The 16,599-nt window shown below is 38.6% G+C and overlaps 1 protein-coding gene across 9 annotated transcripts in view; it reads left to right on the top strand.

Moving 5' to 3' along the window:
- Positions 1-16,599, top strand: part of Ralgapb (Ral GTPase activating protein non-catalytic subunit beta) — an 85,825-nt gene that overhangs the window by 2,706 nt on the left and 66,520 nt on the right. For 7 of the 9 annotated variants that reach the window (XM_085697103.2, XM_085697102.2, XM_085697099.2 and 4 more), the window contains exons 2-3: positions 8,922-9,137; positions 12,726-12,928. In XM_085697103.2, the coding sequence (XP_085553229.2) occupies positions 8,952-9,137; positions 12,726-12,928 (389 nt within the window). In that variant the 5' untranslated portion in view covers positions 8,922-8,951. Of the gene's footprint in view, positions 1-8,921; positions 9,138-12,725; positions 12,929-16,599 lie in introns of those variants that run through there. The other 2 variants (XM_085697107.2, XM_085697106.2) reach the window with 2 other exon arrangements.

Here is a 16,599-nt window from a genome sequence, read left to right as displayed (position 1 = left end):
AAGTGTTATAGGAAGGTCATTGTGAAGAGGGTTGTTGACAGTGAAGGTTCACCCACACACTTTATTTCGGTAGTAGGGGTCGAACACAAGTGTGCTACTACTGTGTCTCCATTCCGTGTGTGTGTGTGTGTGTGTGTGTGTGTGTGTGTGTGTGTGTGTGTGTGTGTATGTACGGAGGCACCTACTACTGTACCTTCATTCCACACACACACACAAACATATGTGCTTTTTTTTTTTCTGAATAGGGTTCCACTATGTAGCCCTGACTGACCTAGAAATGTCTATGTAGACCAAGTTGTCCTGATATTTGTCTTGCTTCTGCTTCCCAAGGGATTAAAGGCATTTGCCACCATACCTGGCTATATTTTTTTACTTTGAAACAAGGTCATACCAAGCTACCTGGGTTGACCTTGAACTTAGTCTGTGTCCCAAGCTGGCCTAGAACTTAAGATCCTTCTGACTCAACTTCCTGAGTATCTGGGATTGTAGGTCTGTACCAGCAATGCCTAGGTAAGATTTTTTTCTCCCAGTTAAATGTGAAGTATGTAGGTTGAATAAAAATGCATATTTCATTAAATAATTTTTTTACAGTATAATATTGTTAGAGGAAGAAGTTTTCTTGTCTCACTTATGTACTCTTTACTTGGCTTTTAGGCTGAGGCTCATGTAGAAGGTGATGGGACAAAAGGTGTTAAATTCAGCTGCTCAAGAAACTTGCCCTTGTTTTCTGATCAGATATGGACAGAGTATCCAGTTCTGGTCTTGGCGCTTGGAAGAAACTCAGTTTTTTTTAAACTTAAGGTGTAAGTCTTTAGTTGACTTTTGGTGTATGGACGAAGCTGTTCACATGCTCAGTTAGTGGCCAAAAGTAGCTCTAATCACAATAACGTATGACTTTGGCAAGAATTCTAATTTGAGATACCTATCAGTATGTTCTTGACACATACAAAGGTCTTTTAGACTGAATGAATGATTTATTATGGTATAAGATAGGTTCCTCCCTCCCCCCCAGGGTTTCTCTGTGAAACAGTCCTGGCTGACCTGGAACTCACAGAGTCCACCTTCCTCTGCCTCCCAAGTGCTGAGATTAAAGGTGTGCACCACCACCACCTGGCAGTATAAAATAGTTTTAAACTGGACGTTTTGCTCACAGCTGTAATCTCAGCTAAGGCAGGAGGATTGGGTGGGTCAACTTTGAGGCCAGCCTGGGTTATATAGTGAAAATCTGTTTCACCTCCCTCTCCCAAGATGGAGTTTTAAAATTAGTATCTACATAGTTAAGTTTAACTTTTTATAGACAAATTACTGTGCTTAAAGCTACATGGTGATCTGGTACACCCAGGACTGAAAAATGGGCCTTCTCCCTCTAGCCTCAGTGTCCTGTTCCACATCATCCCTGCTGTCCCTCATGTGAGATGTTCTTCCTATGAGAGAAAATTGGGGATGGGAAAAGTGGGTAGAGTTATCTTCTGTAATTTAAGTTAACCAGTTAGAACTGTAGTGAATGCGTGGTGTGTGATACTCATTTTGTTATATAAACTGGAAATACTGAATATAAGATAAAGTTTCTGTTCTTAAGAAGTTCTAGAATTGTGATAAAATAAAAGTATAGTATCTTAAGCAGCCCTGTGAAATAGGATTGTCTGTCATGTTTGATCAGCCCAGTACATTGTTTACTAGTTTTGTGTGCCTACTAAACACTTTTAATGCAATTAAGGAACTGAATTCTAAATTTATAGTTACCCATGCCATATGATACTGGGAATATCAGGCTAGAGATAGATGATAGTTGTGATGGTGCTGACTGGGAACAGGCAATGTATTCACATTTTCTTTTATAGACTAGCATCATAGAAACCCATCTGTTTTCATCTTTGTGAAGAAATGCAGGCAGAACCTGTCTCTCTCTCTTGTTATTCAGGTGCTTAATAGGATCCATACTAGTTACAGTCTGGTGCATAGGTGAGTCCATTCTTTTTTTTTTTTTTTTTGCCAACTTAATGGATGTTTGCCTTGTGGAGTCATTGAGACTACAAGAGAATTAACAAATATGGTCCTTCTGTCCAGTAACACTTGATTTGCTCAGCACACTGGTACCCCTCCCCATACCCTGTTTTTCTCCAGAGAAACAGGCATATCTTAACATACACCTTTATTCATATGTCCTGAAGTGTGTTGACTTAGGCTGCCCTATTCACTCTCTCTCCCTAGTCACTTTTGATAGGCACTGTTTTAGAGACAGGAGATTGAAGAATAAATGTAGAGTGACTTGTCCAAGGTCATATGGTGAGGCCCAGAGTCAGAAGTGTTGGATCTTGAGTCAAGGGGTACATTTTCTTGTCCCAACATTGTAGTTACTTGATGTGACCCTGAGCAAATCATAGTCTGTCTTTGTCTGCTTCCTGAATGGCTAGTGAGTCTTCTTTCTAACTTAAGCTCCTAGGGTAGTTGTTGGAATAAAATGAAGTAATGTGAAAGTTCTTGGAAATTGGTCAATTACAGTTACACAAGACACATTATTATCAAGTCAAGATCTCTGGTAGTTCTAACCTGCCGCCTTAGAGCCGGTCACATCATTGATCATATTAAATGCTATTGTAAGCTGATGTCTCGTTGATTTCTGTCTTCATCAATACAAAACTTTGTCTTGGGCAGCCACTGCGTTCTGTTTATATATGCACACCTAAATTCTAGGGCAACCTGATGCATACAGGTGACATAACTCATGGCTAGATTTTCTTCAGAAAGTTTGCAAACAATTGGTCTTTATAGTTTGACTTGAAGTCCCTTGGGAATAGTTTATTATTGTGGTACTCACTGTGTTTGCTGTATAGGTACATGTGATGACTATTGCTTAAGTCAGTTGGTGTGACTAATATTAGCTTGTGGTCTTTGTGGGTCACCACTGTATTGATTGTTTTGGTTATTGTTATTTAGACTGGACTTACATTGTTACTGTGGGGTGTTTATAAGCTGTAAGCTGGGAAGCAGCACAGGGTCATACGATGATAACCTTCAGAGAAGATACTTGGAAAAGGGTCCATGTGGAGTTGAGAAGGAAGCTAGGGGTCCAAAAGTGCACTTTATCTTCTTCCATAGTGTTTGATTCTACAGCACTGAAGGTGGAGACAGCTCTGCTAGCAGTTGAGGTTGATAGCAGGTAGCCTGTAGGAGGAGACTCGTCATCTGCCTTCAGTTACATTCATTCTCTCATGAGCTACAGTGACTGACTGTCTTGTCCAGTGCATTAGTGACATTGGAGTTTGCTCATCTCCTTCCTATCTTGGACACTTTCATCAAATTACTTTGTGGAAGTTCAGGTCCTGTTGCATCATTTCTGTGGTAAACTTAACTGGATAGAAGGGAGTTTGAGAAGGGAGCAGGTTGTAGACTTTAGGGCCACTTGATGCCCTTTAGTCCACCATTATAACTCCTCACAGTTGTACACTCTAATCATGTCTAATTCTGTGTAAAGGGACATGACAGGCTTGAACACACACTCAGAACCCCTGGACTTGCTATATTGGTATTCAGCAAGTAGATTCATTGACTGCTTCCTAGATGACTGTTTGGTCCCTGTATATATCCCATGGTTCTGACAGGTGTGTAGAGTTCTTCTAGAATACTACATGAATGACTGGTGGTGTGCTTGTAGAAGAGGCTGATGACTTGGGCCTTTAGGGAATATCTTCCTTGGAGGCTGGCTTCTGGGTTGTCTGCATCCCATGTCTGTAGTTGGATGTGCTTGTACTTTTCTCTTGTTGGAAAGTTTTAGTTCATGTGGACATAGTTTGACCCCAGTCTTTTGTTTTTAATTGAGTGAGTGTATGCCTTTGGGCCTGTTTAGTTAGAGGACAGTTTGCAGGAGTCTGTTCTTTCCTTTCTCTGTGTGGATCCTATGTATTGAACTTGCTCAGTCTTCATAGGAAGTGCCTTGCTGAGTCATCGCACAGGCCTTACCTCCAGTTTTTACTTAATTATAAATCTCTAATCCTAGCTTTCAAAGTCCTTCAAAATTGGGCATTGCTTCCTTTAAAAATTCTTTTTTTGAGGCAAGGTCTCACTTCAAGATTGAAACTCATTATGTAGACCAGGCTGGCCTGAACTTACAAAGATGGTCCAGTCTCCACCTCCCTACTGCTGACATTAAAGGCATGCACCACCATGTTGGTCCCTCAAAAAAAAAAAAAAAATCCTGGCTGGTGATGATAACACACACCTCTAATCTTAGTACTCATGAGGCAGAGGCAGTTTGAGTTTGAGGCTACTACTCACTATAGAGTGAGTTTCCAGGACAGCCAGGAATACACAGAGAAACCCTGTCTCAAAAACAAAAACAAAAAATTCTGTTACCTTCTACAACAGAACCCCTTTCACTCTGAGCATCTTGTCCCTGATGTGAATTTGTTTTAAAACATTAGAAAAATGTGTGTGTGTATGTGTGTGTGTGTGTGTGTGCATGTGTTTGTATGACAGTCTCTGTGTGTGCGTCTGGTCTGTGTTTGTCTGTGTATGTATATGCCATAGGTGTGCAGGTACCCAGAGAGGGCAAGAATGCATATCAGATTCTTGGAATTTGAGATACAGGCAGTTGTGACATACCTGATGCGGGTGTTGGGGTTTGAACTCGTGCCCTCTGTTTTTAACTGAAAAGCCACTTCTCCAGATCTGTTTACTTTTTGTTTTTAACAGAAGGCTCTTACTGTGTAGTCTTTGATAGCTTTGAACTTGCAATCTTTGGCTTGGCCTTTCTAGTGTTGGAATTACAGGTGTCTGTCATTATCCTCTGCTCCCTGTTTTTATGTCTTTTCTTTTATGGTTGCCCTTTCTTACCCTCATTTCTATCCACCTAGTTTTCTTATAACCAGTGTCCAATTTATATGCCCCATATCCTTCTTTTACCCCGAACCTACCGTTTTCATTCTCTCTTGAATCAAAAGTAATCTTTCCCCTGAATTTCTATAGTTGCTTATAATTTTTGCATTTATCACCCTAAATGTTCCAATTTGCATCATAGTTATTGTGTGTTAAACTGTAACCTAATTGAAAACAGGAACCACATCTCTTAGTCATTTTAATGGTGTTAATACTGTTCATTGTATGTAATAGATGGTTAGTAGCTATTGTATGAGTCAACTTGGTGATTTCCAGTGACTGAATGGTCACAAGTAATCAGGATGCTGACATTTTTATCAATTCTCTGACATGAATATTAGTATAAATTTATTGCATCAAATTGTACTAATAGTACTACCTTCACTTATCCTTCAAATTTCTCATCTGAAGTTATACATGTTTGCCTAGTTGCTATCATAATATGTAGCATTTTCCACTGAATAGCTATCATTCACTGGTTCCTTACTATTACCTAGGGCAAGTCCCAAGTATAACATGTATATGATTCTTTAATTCAACACCAGTGAAACGGTCTATTCTCCCTTATGGGAGAATATTCCTTTTTACAGATAAGGGTGTTAGGAATTTTCCTAACACGAGCTCTCTGCTGATGCAAAAATCCCAATCAAGCCAAATCACAACAAACCAAATTAAAAAATATCCTGGTTTAATGGGATTCCTGTGCTCTTGGGTGGCCCCCGAGGGGGAACCGGGAAGGGACCACAGGGATGGACACACACATATACCACCAGGAGTCTTTCCTGGGGAGAAGTTTAAATAGACTGGGGGAGTGGTCAAGATTTTGGCGGGCTGTCTTGACCCTCCTCTGGGGAGGGGTCAAGGTTTGAAGGGCACAGGGATGGGACCTCGAAAGATGGAGGCCAGAGACCGGGACTTACAAGGGGTGCTCAGACACAGGGGGCAAGTACTTCTTAGGGACGAGAGAGATGGCTCAGGTTAAGAGTACTTGTTTCTTTTGTAGAGGACCAGGGTTCAGTTCCTAACACCACATATTGCTAGTAACCATTTGTAATTCTAGCTTCAGAGAACCTGACCCCCGTCTAGGTGCACAGTCAGACATGTAGGTAAAACAACCATGCATGTAAAATAAAAATCAATAATAATAATAATAATAAGTCCCCATGCTCTAGCCTAAAACCTACTGAATCATATTTTTAAAGTTAAGGCCTAGGGTACTGCATTTTTCAGCCAAAGTGTACATGATAATTCTTATTTGTATGTGGGATTTGATAGCAAGTGTGTAACTTTTTTTTTTTAAAATGAAAAGTTGCCTTCTTAAAATTTTGTTTCCTCTAATAATAATTTATAATAACAATTTAAATTTTAACTATTTTTTTATATTGGAGACTGACACAGTTTTACTAGTAACTTAGCTTGCAAGCATTTTCACTCTTGTATATGACAGTATAAAATTTTTGGGGACTAAAGAGATGGTTCAGTGGTTAAGAGCACTGGCTGCCCTTCCAGAAGTACTGAGTTCAATTCCCAGCAACCACATGGTGGCTCACAGCCACCTATAATAGGATATGATGTCCTCTTCTGGCTTGCAGGTATACATACAGAGCACTCAAACATGGAAATATAAAGAAGTGAAAATTAAAAAAAAAACTTTGGACATTCTTTAGTAAAATAGATGGAATACCTACTGACTTCTTTCTTTCCCCACTAGTAAAGCAAACCTTGATTCTCAAATATCTAATATCCATTATATGTTAGGAGTTGAGGTTTTTACTGAAGACTGAAGTTGTCTTGGTGGAGAACCTATACACAGTTATTGAGTAATTGAATGTGAAGCTCTATAAACAGACTAATAGGCACTCAGAATGGGAAGAAGCTGGTTTTAGGAGTAAAAGTTTTAGCAAAAGGATGGTATCTGAGCTGGACTTTGAAGGATGAAATTTCATAAGGTGGGTCAAAATTGTCAGTCATTAGAAGTAGCAAAAAAAAAAAAAACAGTTCTACAGAGTATGGTAGAATTGGTGGACTCGGGCAGTGATCAATAGTCCCTTGAAGCTATAGCATGGAGGCAGAGATTGAGGGACACTAGTAAACAAAATGATATGAGCAATTTCAAATTGTGGCTCAGTGGTAGAAGATTTGTCTAATATGTGCAAAGTAATGGGTTTGATTCCCAGCATAGTGTGTAGGCAATTTCAATTTGATTTCTAGCAAGTTTTATTCATACTCTTTTTTTTTAATTAGAAAAAACCCATACATTTTGCATAAAAGGACAAATGCCTAGAATAGCCAATAAAATTTTTTAAATGAATGATGGGGAGATTTTCTTTGCAATTTAAAAATACCCTGTAAAGCTACTGAAATTAAATCATGTCTTTAGCATGATACATGACAAAAAAGTTCAATTTAATGAAATAAGAATGTATTTTTTATTGAAAATTCATACACTATATTCTGATCATGTTTTCCCCTTCAACATCTCCTTCCAGATCCTCCTTGTCTTCCAACCCATCCAACTCTGCACCTTTTTTTTTCTCTCTGTCTTTAGAAAACAATCAGGCATATAAAAAAGGGAAACAAGCCAGGCAGGCAGCACGTGCCTTTAATCATCTAACTGGGGAGGCAGAGGCAGGTGGATCTGTGTGAGTTCAAGGGCAGCCTTGTCTACGGGGTTCTGGGGACAGTCAGAGCTACACAGAGAGACCCTGTCTTGAACAACAAAACAAACAAACAAAGTGGCGGTGGGGACAAACTAGAATTAAAAAAAAAAGCCTCAAAACGAAATGAGAAAATAAGAAACACAGACACACAAATGAAACCCATAAAAACAGAAAATCCAAAATTGTATTATACAAGCAAAAGACCAGTAAGATTTAAAAAAAAAAACCAGACAAAGCAATATGAGACAAAAAAACAGTCAACACAAACATCATTGGCCTTGTTTTTGTATTGGACATGGGTAGTTTGTATACCCAGTGAGACTGCATTGGAGAGAACTGATCCTTCCTTTACTAGCTGTCTGCTGGAGAGAGAGACCCACAACTGCACAATGTGTAGAGAGTCAGTCTTTGGACTACTCAGTTCAAAATGGGATGTCTTCATCAGACCCCTCCCCTCAAGGATCAAGGAGCTCTGCAGAAGAGGAGGTGGGAAGATTGTAAGAGGCAGAAGGGATGGGTGACACCAAGGATGTATTTTGAGTAGATGATATCACACCCAACTGCATATCTGAAAGACAATCTTTCTTGCATTATTCCTAGAGGTGAATTCCAGTGTTTTAGGATTGTTGAAGGGAGAAGTCCTTGGTTATGGGGGCTTCTGGATCTCATCTTTGCATTTCTTTGCATAATGGCCTCTTCCTTAGGTTTGCTTCAGGGCTTTTGAGGGCTTTTTGTGTTTTTCTTTCTAATACTAATGTTTTGAATCTAGGGCATTAGCATTTGAGGCAAGTATTCTGTCACTGGTGTATATTATCAGTCTCTCTCTCCTTTTACTTAATGTTTTTTGAGACAGGTCTTATTAAACTGCCTAGGCTGACCTTGAATTCACTCAGAAGCAGAGGAGCAACACCTGTTGTCTAGGTGCTCGTACAACTACCTCTCGGGGGTCCATCTTGTCACCTGATCTCACAATAGCTCAAAACATTTAGATAATGCTTTACAATTTATTTGTATTTATATTTACTTATTTGTGCTTGTGTGTATCTATCTGTGTGTGGGTATGTACACGGGAATGCAGGTGCTTGTAGAGACCAGAAGAGGGCATTGGATTCCCTTGAACTGAAGCTATGGGAAGGGAACCGCGGATGCAGGTGCTGCAAATTGAACTCGGGTTCTCTGGAAGAGTGGAAAGTGCTCCTAACCACTGAGCCATCTCTTCAGCCTCTCTAGATACATTTCTTATTTTTCCAAAACAGTTTGTTTTTTAGAATTAATGTGATGGGGCCCATTTTATTATGTGCCTTGTTTTTTTTTGTTTTTTTTTTTTTACTTTTTTATTTTAGCAATAAGCATAATTTGACATGCATGTCCATTTTGTCTTTTCAGGTGCCATTTGGATAGTACTTTAGCGGCACAATGTACTCTGAGTGGCGGTCACTGCATTTGGTGATTCAGAATGATCAAGGCCATACCAGTGTGCTACACAGCTATCCAGAGAGTGTTGGGCGAGAGGTGGCAAATGCAGTGGTCCGTCCTCTTGGGCAGGCATTAGGTACCTCTTCAGTGGCTGGTAGTGAGAGTTTGTTAAAAACTGACAAAGAAGTAAGTGTTTCTTCATTTCATTCTATTGTGTGAAAATATGAATTGTTCGTTAAAAATTTTATTTAGTGTTGACCTTTTAAAAATAGCTAACAATGGTTTTATTATTGTTAATTTTGTATATGTATGTAAGTCTGTGTGTGAGCATGTGCACATGAGTACGGTGCCTGTGGAAGTTAGTGTTGTTGGATCCTTTTGCAGCTGGAGTTAGGGGCAGTTGTGATCACAGGGCCTGGATGATGGGAATCAAACTTGGGCCTTCTGCAGGAGCAGTGTGCACTATTACAATGCTGACTTTTTAGTGGATTGCTGCCTGATATAGTGAGTTCTAGTTTTTAATCTTATTTGGGTTGCACGCTGGGACTTGGGGCCTATGGGAGAGATATAAAGAAGGGGTTTTACCTTTTTGCTATTGATGCTTCACACTGGCCACACCTAGTTCTCCATCTGAGCTAAGTGGTCAAGACAGAGTCATGTGTCAGATTCTTAAGCCCTATGCTCAGTCTTCAGATTTCTGTTGTCTGGAAGTCCCTGTCCTAGTTAGGGATATCTTGTTGTGATGAAACACATGACCAAAAGCAACTTGAAGAAGAGTTTATTTGGCCTGCATATCCAGAACCACAGTCCATTGAGGAAAACCAAGGCTGGAACTCAGACAGGGCAGAAACCTGGAGGAATGCTGCTTACTGACTTGCTCATCGTGGCTTACTCAGCCTACTTTTTTTTTTAAAAAAATATTTATTTATTTATTATTTTACAACATTCTGTCTGCGTGTATGCCTGCAGGCCAGAAGAGGGCACCAGACTTCATTACAGATGGTTGTGAGCCACCATGTGGTTGCTGGGAATTGAACTCAGGACCTTTGGAAGAGCAGGCAATGTTCTTAACCATCTCTCCAGCCCACAGCCTACTTTTTTACAGAACCTGGGACCACCAGCCTAGGGGTGGCACCACCCCCAGAGGTGGGCCCTCTCCCATCAATCACAAATTAAGAAAATGTTCCACAGGCTTGCTTACAGCCCAGTCTTACGGAAACATCTCTCAACCAAGGTTCTCTCCTTGAATATGACATACTCTAGCTTGTGTCAGGTTGATATAAAACTAGCCAGCATAGTTCCCCTCTCTGTTTATAACTAGACACTGACTGAAAGCCTAACTTCCATCAGGTTTTCTGGCTACACATATGTTCTGAGCCTGAGCTCTTCTGTGTCCCTCACTCTGACTCTTTTAGCCTGACTTCAGGGTTCAAGTGCTGCAGAAGACCAGGTGGTTGGAACTGGGTTTGGAATTGCTATTCCTAAACTTGCTGTCCAAAGGGATCTTGGGATAACTTGTCAGGGAGATAGTTTTCTGTTCATGGGGTCAGGGCACTAAGATGACATTAAACCTCAGTGGGAAGTTCAAAAGGAACCCCGAGAATGGTGTGATTCTCTGAAAGTTTAGAACTCTGTCTTAAGAAGGATTTTGCAGAGCTTATACATGCTTTTTAGGTCTATTCTCATGAACCTCCCCGCCCTTTTTTGTGACAAGGTTTCACTGTATGTTCTTGGCTAGCCTAGAATTCACTTTGTAGACCAGACTGTGGACTTGACTTGCAGAGATCCACTTGCCTCTGCCTCCCATGCAGCATCAACCACCTAAATAAGAATTTTGACAAGATAGGCTGGTGGTATATCTCAGGAGTAGAGTGCTTCCCTGCTGTGCTTTGGACCCTGGATTTAGTCCCTAGCACCACAAAACAGCAGCAGTGTCATAAACCACCTTTTGGGGTGACTTTTGTCGTGGTCCAGCCACGACGGGATTGTACATTCCAGAGTAGGGGCATGAGGATTAGAAATATTAGGTAGGAGGAACAGAGACGTGGGATAGTACTGAATAGGATAGTTCTGAGTTCTGAGTTTAATTTTCATATGCTTTTATACCCCAATACAAAAGCGGGGGGAGGCAAAAGGCTGCTTTAACATGACACAAAGGACAACCAGAACAGTTATTTGCTTCAATACTTGAGACATCAAGCCATTATTTCCTGAGTAAAGCATTTGATGTTTGGGTAGGATATATTCTAGACCAAGTACCCTGTAGGTGGCTACTCCCTCTGTCAAACCTCCTATTTTAAATGAAGGAGCTCAGGAGTGTGCTTGAATTCTCTGACCTTTGGTCAGGGTGGAGCAGATCCATTTCTATGAGCCATCTTAATGTCCAAAACACAAGTAACCACACCTTAGGTCAGGATATCTTGTTTTGTAGCCACACCTGTTGTCAACAACTTTGAAAGAGTGAAAGTAAGCTCAAACTCCTTGACCGTCAGATGAACTGACGGCTCACACTTTTGGTTCCCCACACAGCAACCACAACTGGAACTTGGTGTGGTCTTTGGTAAGCTGGTGGCCTCATTTCCCCCCAAAATTTCAGAGTCATTATCCTGTTACTGACTTGTGTAGTATTTTGATTGCTTAAAAATCTGGCCATTCTATAACCCATAGAATACCCCTATTCCAGAAACACTCACTAGTGGATTGGTGAAACACTTCAAAAATGTTGGTTGGAAAATTAAGTTCATGTTTCTTATTGAAGATAAGGTTCGTCTTCAGCTTCACTATTTGTAAACCAGTGGTGTGTTCAATTATTTAAACATGCTAAATTTTATTTTTTTTTTGATGTATGAAATGAGGCCCGTTTACCCTGTTACGCCAAGGTTATTGTGGTGATGACATTTCTGAAGATACTGTTTTTAACTACAAAGACTGTGTAGTTGTTGCTGTCTTCAAAGTAAGACTGTTGAAGTTTATCTGAGTTGATGTGATTTTTGAGTAGGCTGGTTCTCAGTGATCATGCATCCTTTTCGTTGTTTACTGATCATCTGCTTAGTATTTGTCCCAAATTTTTGTCTGGAATTCACTTAAACTTTTTAGGCTTTGGTATCTAAGAATATAGTTTCATTTTCTTTTCCAAAATTTTTTTCTTTCTCTTAACATCTTATTATTCATAGCACAAACAAGTATGTGTTTCAGGTGGTCAGTTTAAGTATGTACAGCTAGATGCCTAGTTAAGACCTTACCCATTCAATCCCTCTTTACCTGTGTGTGTGCTTACCTGTCCATTTTAGTGTTTTTTTGGCAGAGAAAATAAGTTGTATAATAAATTGAATGATTGATCTTTCTTTCTATTATTTGTTGCATAATCTGAGGATGAAATGTAATTTATATATTTGATTTCTTAAATGACACATATTTACATATGCAAATCGAGCAAATCCTACATTTTCTATTTTTTTATTTCTAGTATCTGTAGAAAATTGAAAAGATCATTTCACAGAGTGAATGGTAATGATATCAAAAGGGTAAAAGCATGTATAGGCTTAATATTTAAAAATAATGAATTTACTTTCTCCTGAAACTTGCTTGAAAAGTATGACATGAATATGTCTAATACATAGAAAGTATGTGTCTAGAATAAATTTGATGTATATGTTGAGATGACTGTATTTTCAACTTAAAGCATCTGGGTTCTAGGAAATGTTATATTTTAAATTAATCTAGTGAAATACAAATAAAGGTCTATAATCTTTGTGAATGTTTTCTTTTGCTTAGGTAAAATGGACTATGGAAGTAATTTGCTATGGACTGACCCTTCCATTGGATGGAGAGACTGTAAAATATTGTGTTGATGTATATACAGATTGGATTATGGCTTTGGTATTGCCGAAAGATTCTATTCCATTACCAGTTAGTAAAGAGCCTAATCTATATGTTCCAAGTATATTAAAGCACCTACAAAATCTTTTTGTACCAAGGTAAGTTATACCTATATGGTCATTACCAAGATCATAATAAAGTATTTGTAAATGTTACTTTATTAAATATAGATGCTGATTTTATTGTTCATCCTTTGAACTTTACTCATTCACTTATGGATTTGATTAATATGACTAAAGTAGATAGGCTTACAGGGTTACATAATGTTTCACAGGAGGTTTTTGCTCTTTTTTTTTTTTTTTGAGATGACGTCTCATTGTGTAGCCCAGACTGGTCTTGAACTTTATATGTAGTCCATATTGAGCCAAATTTATAATCCTCCTGTCTTAGTCTTTTGAGTTCTGAGATTACAGGTATGTTCTACCACTCTTGGATTTACCACAATTTTTAATAGATGTATTTTTATTTTAAATACTTTTTGGCCTTGTTAGTGAACTCTAGATGAATATGGTGATGGTGACATATTTCTGTCCCTTGTTAAACTTTTCTTTTTTGGGTTGTGGGGGAACTTGCGTGATGACTCAGTGGTTAAGGTTAAAGGTGCAGGCCACTAAGCCCAGTGGTCGGAGTTTCATCTCTGGGATCCATATGGTGGAAGGAGAGAAGGACATTTGTGGATGTCTTCTGACCTCCATGTGTACTTCATGGTATATATGCACACACATGCACATCAATTAAATATTTAAAAAATACACCCAACTTGTATATATTTTTGTTATAATTCTTGTCTCCACATATAGCTGAAGCAACTGTTCTTCCCTTAAATAACCTATGGTGTATGAAAGCATAGAATTAAGCAAGCAGGCCAGGCATGGTGGCTCATGCCTATAATCCCAGCACATTAGAGGTGGAGTCAAGATCAGGAGTTGAAGACAGCCTTGTCTACAGAAGTAGTTGAACGCCAACCTGAACTACATCAATGGATCCTATCTCAAAGAAACCAAAAAAGACTGATGAGATAGGTCAGTGGGTAAAGATGCTTGTCACCAAGCCTGAGTTCAATTCTTGGAGTCTACTTGGAAGAAGGAGAAAACTGACTGCTACCAGTTGTCCCCCAACTTTCACATGAGTGACATGCATGTAAATATCCACCCTACCCCCATATATACAAGTGTAAAATTTTGAAATTAAAAGTTTGAAATAAAGTTTAAAATCTCCTTTAAAGAAGCGAGCTAAGTAAAAAGAAAAAAGAAATAAAGAAGTTGGATTTTTTTTTTTTGAGATTAAGTTTCATTGTATATCCTTGGCCTGAAACTCACTAAGTAGGTCAGACTGACATTGAACTCATAGAGACTACAGGCCTACAAATCCCAAGTGCTGGGATTAAACCTGTGTGCCCTAACATCTGGTTAGCAAACTGGAAGTTACAGATATTTATGATAAACCAAAAGATTACCCTTGAAAGTTTGTTATTAATTTCTTCTTCATCTTCTGAGGCAAAGGTATTAAATGCCAAAATGCAAGTTATTTATCTTACTTGATATTTTTTTTTCCTAATTGTTAAGAACGTTACATTCCAGCCCAGTGTGGTGACTCCTGCATTTAATCCCAAAATTCATAAGTCAGAATCAAGTGGATCTCTGTGAGCTGGAGGCAAGCCTGTTCTGTAGAGTGAGTTCCAGGATTGCCAGGGCTACATAGAGAGACCTGTCTTAAAAAACAAAACCAAACAAACAACAAAAGAATGTTACATTCTGAGGCTAAAGCTACAGCTCAGTCAGACTATTTACCTGCATACCCAAGAGCTGTGGGTTCCATCCTTAGTATCACTGAGAAATGTGTATAACCTATGGCAGATCTTTGAGAAATACAGAAACATGTGTGTAAATAATAATAATAATAATAATAATAATAAATAAATAAAAGCAGTAGTTTCCCACCAGTTCATGAGAGTGTTTTTGGCTGTTTTGCGCTTGTCAAAGAGACTGTGGGACTCATCTCCTTTTGGAAAAGTTTTTGCTAGAGCTTTCAATCTGTCTGGTGAAGGACTTTGAATTACTCAAAAACCAGCTCTTTAAATTTAAATTTTTTAGCTTTGTAAATTTAGAAAGAAGTTTTTGTTTTAGAAAATCCAAATTGAAAAAGAGAAGTCTGTTAGAACTCTGTTCTGTGGGCCAGATATAAACTCCCCCATACAAAGTGCCATCTAGGGCCTTCTGGTCCTAACTAGACTAGCCACAGCTAATTTTGTATGAGTCCTACTCTGTAGTCAGACTTGTAAACATTTCCCTAAGTGCCCTCAAAGCTCTTTCCTGTCTTCACCAGTCCTTCTGTCATTTTCTTTCTCCCTTGTCTATTGCTTGCCTAACTCACTCTTCCTGGTTTCCAGTCAATTCTGTCTTAGAATCCTTATATGATCACACAACCCCTCTGTGGTCACACCTTGGAATTCGCTTGGTATTTCCCATCCTACTCTCTTATCGCTCATTGTTTTGTTCCATATCGTTTAACTTGTTTTGTTTTCCATCTAACCAACTTGAAGACAGGAACTCAACTGGCCTTCTGTATTTGGGGGGCATCTACACTAAGTATAATACAGTACTGGGTTTAGATATGGATTAAATATTTGTTGCTTATATTCATTGACCTTAAATGGAAACAACAGGAAATATTTATTTGCAGCTAAACAGGCTTCTCTAAAATGATATAGATCTTTTTTTTTTTGCCTTCCCATCAGAAGATTGATTTACAGTATTTTTCAGTGTGTATGAAATGATCCTGTTTGAAAGGTTGTCCCTATGTCTCTCTCATCTCTTTTGCTTTACCATCTTTTAATTCTCAGTTTGTATTGCTGAAAAACAATAATGGCATTTGGATAAACTGTGCTTTTGTTTTTACTTTTCTCTCTTGAAAAGTATGACTATATATTTTTTTTTACTATTTGTTCCTCAGGAGTGTGTATGCATACAGGTCAGTGAATTCTGAAAGACACTGATTTAAGTAGTAGAGTTCTCTTGGCTAGTGATAGTATATGAAGATTAGGTGAATATTTCCAATGCTGTATATTGGAACTTCTGATATAGTCTTTAACTACTAGAAGTTTCAGTTTAAAAAATTTAGGTAATTCATCAAATTGTTATCAGAGCTTACTTAGTTCTTTTTATATAAACTGACTCTCAAAATGGAGGAAACTGCCTTAACCTTTTGCTAGAGATTAAGTTAATGTGACTTTCTCTTTTGTCCATTTGTCTGGTATTTTTTTCATAATTGAGTGAAGAATGTACTATCTCTTCAAATTGATTGGAGTTTTAATTGCTTAGATATACTGCACTATAAGAAATATAGTCCCCCCCATCCATGTGTACATGTCTCTTAAAGCAGTGATCCATAATTTTGTTTTTGTAAAAAGCTAGCTAGTAAAAGTTTCCTATATTACAGGCCATATGGTGGTGTAACTTCTCAAGTCTGTGATAGAGCAGAAAAGTGTCCATAGACTATTAAATTAAGAAACAAGATCTTTACTTACAAAGGTGCTTGGGAGATGGCTCAGCAGTTAAGTACGCTGACTGCTCTTCTAGAGGACCTAGATTTGATCCTAGTGGTGATTCACAACCATCTGTAACTCTCATCCACACTATCTAATGCATTGCCTGTGGGCAATGATGTAAATACCTGGTACACAAACAGGCAGAATGCCTGCATAAAAATAAGTAAATAAAAAATAGTGTTACAAGGGCAGGTGTAGTCAAGTTCTGTATGATGATTTGTG

This window comes from Myodes glareolus, chromosome 10, assembly GCF_982192425.1.
Source record: "Myodes glareolus chromosome 10, mMyoGla1.1, whole genome shotgun sequence".
Classification (NCBI taxonomy): Eukaryota; Metazoa; Chordata; class Mammalia; order Rodentia; family Cricetidae; genus Myodes; species Myodes glareolus.
Note: the sequence above shows the minus strand (reverse complement) of the source record. Positions and strands in the feature narration are given on the sequence as shown.